This window comes from Scheffersomyces spartinae, assembly GCF_019049425.1.
Source record: "Scheffersomyces spartinae strain ARV_011 chromosome Unknown scaffold_23, whole genome shotgun sequence".
Taxonomy (NCBI): domain Eukaryota; kingdom Fungi; phylum Ascomycota; class Pichiomycetes; order Serinales; family Debaryomycetaceae; genus Lizanozyma; species Lizanozyma spartinae.
In genome coordinates, this window is record NW_025065070.1 from 20,202 (window position 1) to 30,857 (window position 10,656).

The 10,656-nt window shown below is 38.8% G+C and overlaps 5 protein-coding genes across 5 annotated transcripts; 2 read left to right on the forward strand and 3 right to left on the reverse strand.

Moving 5' to 3' along the window:
- Window positions 1–10: 10 nt before the first annotated feature.
- KQ657_002728 (uncharacterized protein) lies at window positions 11–1,862 on the reverse strand (the record flags this gene model as incomplete). Its single annotated transcript, XM_043193478.1, has 2 exons — window positions 11–1,773; window positions 1,856–1,862. The coding sequence occupies 2 exons, from the start codon at window positions 1,860–1,862 to the stop codon at window positions 11–13; spliced, it is 1,770 nt and encodes a 589-aa protein (XP_043047315.1).
- Window positions 1,863–1,973: 111 nt separating this feature from the next.
- Window positions 1,974–3,290, reverse strand: KQ657_002729 (alpha-ketoacid dehydrogenase kinase family protein; the record flags this gene model as incomplete). The annotated part of the gene is made up of 1 exon (XM_043193479.1): window positions 1,974–3,290. The coding sequence occupies one exon, from the start codon at window positions 3,288–3,290 to the stop codon at window positions 1,974–1,976; it is 1,317 nt and encodes a 438-aa protein (XP_043047316.1).
- Window positions 3,291–3,501: 211 nt separating this feature from the next.
- On the forward strand, window positions 3,502–4,992 carry JHD1 ([Histone H3]-lysine-36 demethylase; the record flags this gene model as incomplete). The annotated part of the gene is made up of 1 exon (XM_043193480.1): window positions 3,502–4,992. The coding sequence occupies one exon, from the start codon at window positions 3,502–3,504 to the stop codon at window positions 4,990–4,992; it is 1,491 nt and encodes a 496-aa protein (XP_043047317.1).
- A 106-nt stretch (window positions 4,993–5,098) lies between these two features.
- On the reverse strand, window positions 5,099–6,349 carry ARG1 (argininosuccinate synthase; the record flags this gene model as incomplete). The annotated part of the gene is made up of 1 exon (XM_043193481.1): window positions 5,099–6,349. One exon carries the CDS (start codon window positions 6,347–6,349, stop codon window positions 5,099–5,101), a length of 1,251 nt encoding a protein of 416 aa, XP_043047318.1.
- A 950-nt stretch (window positions 6,350–7,299) lies between these two features.
- KQ657_002732 (uncharacterized protein) lies at window positions 7,300–9,633 on the forward strand (the record flags this gene model as incomplete). The annotated part of the gene is made up of 1 exon (XM_043193482.1): window positions 7,300–9,633. One exon carries the CDS (start codon window positions 7,300–7,302, stop codon window positions 9,631–9,633), a length of 2,334 nt encoding a protein of 777 aa, XP_043047319.1.
- Window positions 9,634–10,656: the final 1,023 nt, after the last annotated feature.

Below are 10,656 nucleotides of genomic sequence, written 5' to 3' on the forward strand. Positions count from 1 at the left end.
ATATCGCCATCTATTCCTTACAAAAACGCCTGCGCCTTGGAGGAGGTGGAGGAGGTGGAGCCTTTTTGGCTTTTGCCTTACGGGTAAGCAGTGATTCTACCGACATTGAAGTACCATTACCTCCGCTATGATGATTCCTTGAAGGGACTTGAGGAGGAGGATTATTTTCAAGATATTCTGTGGGTAATTCAAGTATATTCTGTTGGATACAAGGAGGAGTTTGATCTTTAGTATTATCATTATTATTTGATAAGGTAACCTTTTGAATATCATTTGTGACTTCCACCTCCATGTTATGAATTCTGGTCTGTTTGTAATAATCATTTTTATTTGCTGCTCTTACCGAAGATCTGTGAATTAATGAATGTTCTGGACCTCGGGGAACACTCGACAATGATGAGGCAGAAGATTCAGCTGATGAATGGGTATAAAAGGCTGCTGAAGAAGCCGTAGGCTTGGCTTTTCTCAACCATGGGATCTTCATACATTTTGCTGCTAGCAAGGAAAGAGTCTCTTCTCTATTGTCAGTTTCAGTCCGCGAAGAATTGGTGATGAAATTCCCCAAGGTTTCTATAACTTGCTCCTTCTTATATCCTTCACCTTTATCACCTAGTTGAGAGTTTTTAAGTAACGGATACATAACTTTTAAATAACTGATTATCAATTGTCTGTTCCCAAGGTTACCTGAACCCGTATAATCAACATCATTGCATTCCCGCAAAAAGACGTCCACCAAGATCTTCAAATCATTCAAATAAAACAACTTGCAACATTCTGGGTCTGTGAACATGAGATAAAGAAACTTTAATATTAGAATCTTGATGATTTCTGAATTCTCTCTGTTCAAATGATAAACTAACAAGTTAAGAAAGCCAGTATTATTATGCTTGGTGTTTTTCATAAGACCGTTATAAACAGCATTCTCAACTTGCGTCCCCAGGGTATAAGATTTCATTAAAAACTGTTCATTAATAAGAAGCAATAACTTGAATTCTTCATAGGCAATGAGTTTCAGTTCGTCTTCAAAATAGTCGATTTCATAAGCATCCAAGTTTCTTGCGGATAATAAATTTTCGGTTAATGATTGGACCAAACGAGAGCTGGTCACCAAACTCACAAACTCTGTATCTGAAAGTAACTCCGTAACATACAAGTACTCAAAAACAAGATCCGATGCAAACTTCAATAAGATATAAGGAGAATCTAGTCGTTCCCAAGCAACAATATGAACGGAGATAAACTTGGATATTATAGCAATGAAGTCTAATTCCCGTAGTATGGTAAATACATCTATTTGTTCAAGCATTGAAAGACATTCATTATTATTGGCTGAATGCTTTTGTTCAGTTGCAGTTCCTCCCTTGAGTCGTACTATCAACAAAAGGGCTATCAATACAAACTCTTTATAAGCAGCTGACTCTCTCAAGAACTTCTCATCTGGCTCTATTTGATTGTGTATATATAAGAGTGTCATGTCGGAGAAGGTGCCTAGCATCCCCAACAACTTGGCTACTCCAAACCGAAAGTTCTTCATGAACATATTCAGATTAAGAAGTCGCAATGCATATTTCAGTATCAAAAGAAAGTTCTTATCTTTGTTGTTGTCGACGTTGTAGAAGTTGTCCACTATGACTTTGAGGTATAGAGATAAGTTCTCGTTGCATGCCTCGGTGTCGCTGTTGACGAGAAGCACAGCGGTGTGTTCGTCAATCTCCCGCTTGGTAAGAGGAACAACAGGGAACAGAACGGGAGGTGCTTCAGCCATTGCAGCCGCTAGAAAGAATTAAATGACAGTTTGGATGGTTTCTTTGACGGGTATGCATAAGCGGCTTTTAGCTCCATTATACGGCGCTACCATACATATCACTGAGTGACATCAACTGAAGAGATTCACGTGATACATACATATATCACGTGATCCATACCAAGTACTATGCTATAAGTCTAATATGTTATAAATATACTTATTCATACTAGTAACCCACTGTCTTTAGATAGACATCAGTACCCAAGCCATAATACGTCTGTAAACTCAACAGGCCCTTGCTATACGTGTTCCCCTCATCATCAGGCAAAGTATCATTGAATAGTTCAATATAAGCCTTCAGTAAAGGTAGTCCATATCCCATACCTGCAACCACATTAGCTCCATCTCCAGGTGGAGAATTCAATGTCTTATAAGCCTCGCCTTCATTGGTTTCGAATGTGGTATAAGAATAGTCAAATATGTGATTCAATACTTTAGGAGAAATCCCCTTCCCTCGATCTCTGATTCTCATCTCAAGGTACATTGGGTTATTGGAAATGGAGATGGTTGCTTGGACCGGACTTTGAACTCCGTTTTCAATATGAGCTCTAAAGGAGTTCTTAAAAAGCTCCATGAGAATGTAATCCAAATGATATTCAATGTAAGGGAACATGATGTTTTCTTCATTTAATATGGGAGTTAAAGAGGGGTCCTTTTTAGACCAGAATGTAGGAGGGTAAAGATTAGTATCAATAGTTAAAGCAACTGTTTGATCATATTTTAAAAAGCAAATATCATTAACTAACTCAGCATTTTTCTTTATGACATCTTTAATGTTTAAAAGCTTGATGACTCCATTATATTTGCCCCCTTTTACATAATTGGCCCCACCTTGTTGTAATGTTTTGGACAATTCCATGTGTTGATGAGCAATGAGTCTCATATGGATCCGTTCTCGAAGATGGACATCGAGAAATGATTTAATGACTCCTTGAGGTAAATGGATTGATACCTCTTCAAAACCTTTAGAAAGTACAGGTAAAGTGTCAGCATGGATATCAATGAATTTCTGAAGGATCAGATCACAGAAATCACCATTGGCTTCTAATGTTAAAGGAGGGTTTATGGATGCTTCAAGTAGTAAAGACATGGTCATCAAATATTGATTATAGGTCTCTGAGATCGAAGGGTTCAATACTACCAAATAAGGCAACTTACGGAACTCCTTGAGTCGTCTAGCATTATAAACAAGTAATTTATCAATGGTTGCATTTGCATTCTGAAGTATAAAGTTGGACGTGAGTTTTTCACTTTGTTCGTATAATCCAGCAATGGACATTTGAGTCATCTTCCGTTGAGAATAATGCATGATGAGTCCCTCTAAGGAGGATCTGATTTTATATTCCTTTAGAAATGCTCGTTGTTGTTCTGTGACTTCATTTGAATCAGACTTTGATCTTGTCCATGAAGTCATCAATCTCCATCTACGAACAGGTATACACCATCTTTGACTCTTGGTCAAAATTGTTCTGTCCAATAGCATGATACACGAGTGAGGCTATAAGTGAATGATATTATTGCTATGAGTACTTGGCGAATGATGATGGTCTTGTGCTGGTTGGCTGGTTTTCCCTTTAGCCGTTTCCAATGTCGCTTTGTTTAACACACAACCTTTAAATCGCGAATGACGTCTTAAAAACACTACGGACTAAAGGAATAAGCATTGCAGTACTACCAGATACCGTATGTATGCTATGGTGGCAGTGAAACGAGAAAATGAGTCTCAGGACTCAATTACAGTCTCAAGTAACAACAGTGGGAATGAGTGTATGATATGTGCCAAACTCGGGTCGCGGAAGAAAGATTTTTCAACTTGGATCCAATGCGATGTTTGTAAGAGATGGACCCATACTGAATGCTCTGGATTGGATTCGGAAACCGTTAACGAAATCAACTTATATCATTGCAACGATTGCAATGCGAAACATGGTCCACTGGTGATGCGTCGTAAATCGAAACGCAGCAAGGTTCTTATTGATTACGCCGCTTATAATGAAGGACTCACATTTGCATTAAACAAATCCCACCATCCTCATGTTTCCAAATTTCATTCATTCCCTATCGAAGTACCTGACACTGTGCGAGATTTAACAGTCAATCCTTATATTGACGTGGTGTCATCGTGTACTGCAAAGGAAGCTATATCTAGTCGATGGACTCGACCTATTTTGGTACCTCAAGCAGATTTACTGGTTGTGGGAATGGAATTACCCCGGCCTCGCGAGGAAATTTCCGTCGACTACATCGCAGAGCATGTTGGGAAGGACCAACCTATTGAAGTAATGGATGTTCTTTCGCAATTGGGCGTAGTACCCGGTTGGAATATGGGCCAATGGCAAGAATATTTCACTACAGCCAGTAACCATCGTGATCGTATAAGGAATGTTATTCTGTTGGAGGTTTCAAAAGTTACAGGTTTGGGAGATAAATTTATTCGACCTAAAGTGGTTCGCGATTTGGACGTGGTAGATAAAACTTGGGTCGACCCAGATCAGGAACGACCCCAAGTTACCAAATATTGTTTGATGTCGGTGAAAGGTTCCTTCACTGATTTCCATATAGATTTTGGTGGAACCTCAGTATACTATACTATTTGTTCAGGAGAGAAGATTTTCTTAATGTTCCCTCCAAATGAATCAAATCTTTATCTTTACACTCAATGGTGTCTTGAACCTAACCAAAACTATATATGGTTCCCTGATTACACCAAGAAATCATTGAAACCGAATAAAGGGTTTAAAGTCACTTTAAAGGAAGGCGACCTATTTTATATACCTAGTGGCTGGATCCATTGTGTTTATACACCAAGTGATTCTGTGGTGATTGGAGGAAACTTTTTAACATTAATGAATATGCCAATGCAGTTACGAATAGCCCAATTGGAAAAGGATACTCTGGTTCCGTATAAGTTTCGATTCCCACTTTTCAATAAGTCCCTTTGGTTGACCAGCTGGTATTATTACAATCATAAAGCTGAATTTGAAGACTTTTTAGGTGGTGACAAAGCACTTCAATACGAGGTCATAACTACATTAAAGGACCATCTTGAAAGCCATTTGCTTATTAGTAAGAAGAATAAAACAGCAAAAATGAGTATTCCACAGGAGATTATAACACAAGAGATTCCACAGTTCTTATACCATTTAGAGGAATGGGCTTTATCGTACAAAATTAAACGTGATTAAAAAAGAATAAAAGTTTATTAATAATAAAGTTCGTTAGGAAATGAAATTAGAGCCGTTATTCAACTCAAGTCATGAAGAGATTTTTTGTGGTGGTGGTGATTTAAATTCATAAAGTCAAAGGAGTACCCTTTTCTCTGGCAGCTTCACCATACTTCTTAATTCTGATAGCTTGGACAGCAATGAAACCAGAGGTATCCTCTGGAGAGAAACCGGTTAATTCATCCATAGAAGATTCAGTTTCATCATACAACTTTTCGGTTTCAGAAGATCTACCCAAGATGGTCAAAGTACCTTTGTAGCAAGAAGCTCTAACAACACCATTGACGGTAGTTTGAGAAGCAGGAATCATGGATCTAACGTATTCACATTCTGGAGTGAAGTACATACCATTGTACAATTGTCTGGCATAAGAGACAGTAACAAATTGATCTCTTAAGGCTCTAACTTCACGATCCAAAGTTAAACCTTCCAAATCAACATGAGTGGATCTTAAGATGGTTAAACCAGGAGTTTCGTAACAACCTCTGGATTTGATACCAATAAATCTGTTTTCAACAATATCAATTCTACCAACACCATTTCTTCTGGCAAGAGCATTAGCTTCCAAAAACAATTCAACAGGGTCTGTGATAACCTTCTTACCACCGTCTAAGATCAACTTAACTGGCAAACCCTTTTCGAAATAGATGGAGAACTCTTCTGGCTTATCTGGAGCATCAGTTGGATCAACAGTCAATTTCCACATATCCTTTGGAGGTGTGGTGTCTGGGTTTTCTAAGATACCAGCTTCAAAGGAAATATGGGCCAAGTTTTCATCAGTTGACCATGGCTTGGCCTTGGTTTGCGCAACTGGAATACCCTTAGCAGCAGCATATTCCAATAAATCGTTTCTACCAGCAAATCTGTTGAAGAAAGCAGGGTCTCTCCATGGAGCAATGACGGTAACATCAGGCTTTAAAGCATAGAAAGATAATTCAAATCTAACTTGATCATTACCCTTACCGGTACAACCATGGGAGACAGCAAAACATCCATTTTCTTCAGCAACCTTGATTTGAGCTTCAGCAATAACTGGTCTAGCCAATGAAGTACCCAAAAGGTAAACATTTTCGTAGATAGCATTGGCTTGAATAGCTGGGAAACAAACCTTTTCAACAAATTGTTGTCTAACATCAACAACAACAAACTTGGTGGCACCAATGGCTAAGGCTTTCTTTTCAGCAGCTTCGAAATCTTCTTCTTGACCAATGTTGGCTAAGAAAGCAATGACTTCATAACCTTCCTCTAATAACCAAGCCAAAATGACTGAAGTATCCAAACCACCAGAGTATGCTAAACAAACCTTTCCCTTAGACATTGTATTCTTTATTCTTATATATGCTTGTGCTTATAATGTGCAATGATTAAGAGAAACAAAAGAATGGAAAATTTTTTACTTGATGGGTTCCCCTGACGTTTTTATAGTGTTTTTTCAACGACTTTTGTGTGTCCTGTCGAAGATAACACAGCGCGGTTAGTGGCCAAAAGAGTTACCCAATTAGGAGTGACTCATCGCGGTTATATGCAGGTACTATTGAAATAATGAATAGTTATATTACATGTATTTAATACTGGTGTTTAATGGATATGATTATTTGTAAATATGTATTTTTAAAGCTTGTTGGACGCCTACTAAATGGTACTAACTTTTCAATTTTCGACGGTTCTGATACATTTACGTAGAAACAGTTACTTTTTGAGGGAACCATAAGGAGAAAATGTGTATCATTTCTCTGTGCAATTCTGAAAAAAGTATTAAATAGAGAGCACTAAGAAACTGTATTTTAGGACCCATTTCTAACAAGATATACGGCATTACTGGGTTGTATTCGTGTAAAATGACTCTCTCTTAACTATATCACGTGACATAAATCATTTCTCTTTCTCTAAAAAATGACTAGTAAATGTATCACGTGATATAAGCTATTGCTGCCTCAAATGACTCCTACACATATCACGTGACTTGCAAAATTTTGCTGCACCAAAAGGGTTACCCGGATTTGCAAGTAAAATAGGAATGACTCATGAACTGTCACAAAACCCTTGATGATTGCCAGTCACCACGTCGCCAGGGTACACGACCCATATGCGGTTTGAATCACCATAATTTTTTAATCATCCAAAGTGACATGACTCTATTTTGCCCCAGATTAAGCAAAACCAATTCAGCAAGCTTTATATAGCTGCACTAGCCTTAGCCAACGGCATTAAACGCGAATAGTATTTATTGCATGACTGAGTCGTTTTAGTGATGGGAAGATGATTAAGATGGAAACATCCAAAGGCTCAACACAAGGTACATCGGATAGCCCGAAGGAGACTGATTCACACGATGATAAGAAAGTGGGGGTGACTCATGCTATTAGACAACGATTAAACTTCACAGATGAAAGGTTGTGGAAACGGTTCAGTGCTCGACGATTAGAGATGATAGATACAATGGAGCTACTGACCAAAAAGGCAAGCGAACAAGAAGATGAGATAAAAGAAGTGGCAGATTCCTTACGTAAGGAGTTTGAATATCCAGAGGAATATTTTGGAGATTTTGATAAGTTAGTGAGAGCTGCTGTCCAAAGTGTTAGAAGGAATAGAAAGAGAAGCTCGAATTCTCGTCGAAAAGACAAAACCAGTAGTGGTGATCAAAATCAAAATCAGCTGTGTGTTGATGATTCTACTTCTACTCCTTATAAAAGACAAAAGATTGCTGCCATGACAGATGTGAAGCCTTCAGCCTTATCTAATTCCAATGCTCCAACAGAAACTGCATCTTCTGATTTGGCTCAGAGTTTATCATTTGTATCGGAGATTGCTCATTTGAAGACAGATATTAATAATACTATATTTGACTTGAATTACTCCAAATCAAAGAGCTTCTCTCCACAGGATCGAAGCAGAGCCATTATGGATAATATGATAAGACCACGTGTTGGTGGAGTCACTTCGTTTATCCTGACACCAGGTGTTAGGACTCCTACATCGACCAGAGGTTCTGCCACTCCAATACCCCCACCCCCTCCACTACCAGGCACCACTACCACTGGCACCACCACAACAATATCTGCCTCGAAGTTGTCTTCCGGATCAAACAATGGTGGCACACCACCTGCTACACAAGTTACTCGGGTGGGACATTTGTTACCTCCATTGGCAAATGTACGAATCAACTCGTCTTCTGAACTGCCAAATGGGAGTGGTGTTGTTCTTAATGGAAGCTCGTTAATTGATGGTAGAAGCACAACCAATGGTGTAGTAATGGGCCAAACTGCATTACCATCCGTTCCCTACAAGCCAGACGTGACAGGGGCTCGTCGAACGTTACAACGTTACATGGAAGCATCTAAAACATGTTCTGAAGACCGAGGGGACAACTCCAATATCCGAACGTTGGGTAAAGCATGTATTGAGAGTGGGATAGCTTATTTATTTGCTCATCTGTTTCAACGTGTTGATGGATCTCTGATTGAGTATTTGAGGCTGAAGTTAACTCTGACTACGTCATCGGAGAAGATCTTAAAGTCAATGGATCCCTTGATAGTATCGACCATAGGGAAACAAGATACAGAAACTGTTTCCTTGACGTTGAATAGAATCATTGGATGTTGTGTTAAGGATTTTGGGTTTGAACGGATCTTGATGCCTCTATGTGAGTTGATATATGGGTTAATAATAGACGACTATGCTGCAGTCCTGAGGAATTCTGTTCCCTTCAAGGCCACGGAACGTTTAGAATTGATAAAAGAGATGTCGAATGTTGACCATGTGACATCCTCCTCCTCATCAAATGATAAGAAAAATATGAGTGGATTAAATTCACTTGCAACCATAGCCACAGAACAGATGAAACTGGAAGTGAATGGGTGCTCATTAGGTCAATCCGTACTTATGTCGAGGTCGACATCACCGCTTATGCATTCGATTGTTACTGAACATAATAGCAGTAACAATACCACTACCACTACCACTACCACTACTTCTGACGATAATGATAATAATAATAATAATAAGATTGCGATCCAACCACCATTTGGACCGTTTGCACCCAAGAAGAAAAAGGTTATACTTCGATTCATAAACCGAGTCATTGAATTGGAGTTTCCTATGAAGAATGCAGCTCCACCAAGGTTAGGAGAGTTGATTGAAAATGCCCGAACGGCATTCAATTTAAACTACTTGATGAGTAATGCGATGTGGGGGGTTCGAATCCCTGATGGGCAGATTATTACTAGCGACTTGGAATTGGAAAGAATATTTTTCACCGAGAACTTTGATCGAATCGAATTGGAAATCTTCAACCAAGGGTCCAAAACAATTCCAATCTATGAGATCACCAGTACCATAAGCAGTAACCCTTCAAGAAAGGAGGAATTCCAGTATATACTTCCACCTCCAGTTGCATCCCATAATCTTCATTTATACCCTAACTCTCCATATAGTAACGGTGGTACTCAAGGCGCTCCACCACCACCTCCACCGCCACAATTACATCCCTTGGCTCGACCTACATCCAATGGGAGTGGTGGAACCACATTTATGGGTGATGATCGTGGTAAACATCATACTCGACCACAACCGATGTTACCCCGGTTCCAGAGATTATTGTGAAGAAGGTATATAATTGTTCATAGTTAAAAGTACAGAATAGATAAGTGCATATAGAGCAAGCGGATAATTGGGTGCAAAAACTACATTGCCATCTTTGGGGTTCGCTCTTATTACATAAGCATTTACATAAGCATTAATCAAGTTGACGTCAAGTGGTTCGCAGCGACTCAACAAAAATCAGCACTCAACAAATGATTGGTGGTGCATAGTATATTTCTGGAATAGTCGTGCGCATACACGACTAGCATTGTAGTCAGTCCATTTTTAGTTTGTATGGTTAATGTTGGGATTAAAGACGTATAATATAATAGTGACATCAGATCCGTACGTAATGTAAGATGCGTTTGGTCTGGACTATATTGTCTATAGTGATTGAAATCAAGGGCGATGAAATATAGGTGACGCTTATGTAATTAATTGGATTTAGATGTATGGTAGTGGTAAACACACGACCACATATATTGATGTACTTAGCCTGACTATGCTGAGGAAGCGATTGACTTACCAACTTACCATCATGGAAACTAAAAGCATCTACACTAAAATGCAATAATTACAGGTTACAGGTATGTCTGTCGGAGTTAAGTGAACATCCCAGTTAATAATATTATAGTAATTTTTTTTTTGGTTGAAAAGGGTTGACAGTTTGCACCCCAAACTTTTTCAAGCTGTTGATGGGAACCACATGTGACACAAAGTCGTCTCAACAATTATTTCAAGGGCCCAAAACAAATGTTTGGGTAAGTTAAGCTAAGGAAATAGATAGTAGTGAATTAAACGAACAAATAGTATGTAAGAGAGCGTAGCAATGATACGCCCCCCTTCCTTGTTCCCGGAAAGAATAGGAATTGTGTAGGACTGGGTAACCGGTTCAAAGTAGTACATACCTAATAATTAATTTAGTTGAGTAAAAAGTTAACTTGTAGAAGCGCGCAAAGAAGTTTACTTTGAAAAACTCTTGTATACACACGGTTAGTATAAATATAGTGGGAAGCCTTTGTTGAATTGAGTTTAAGGGCATTC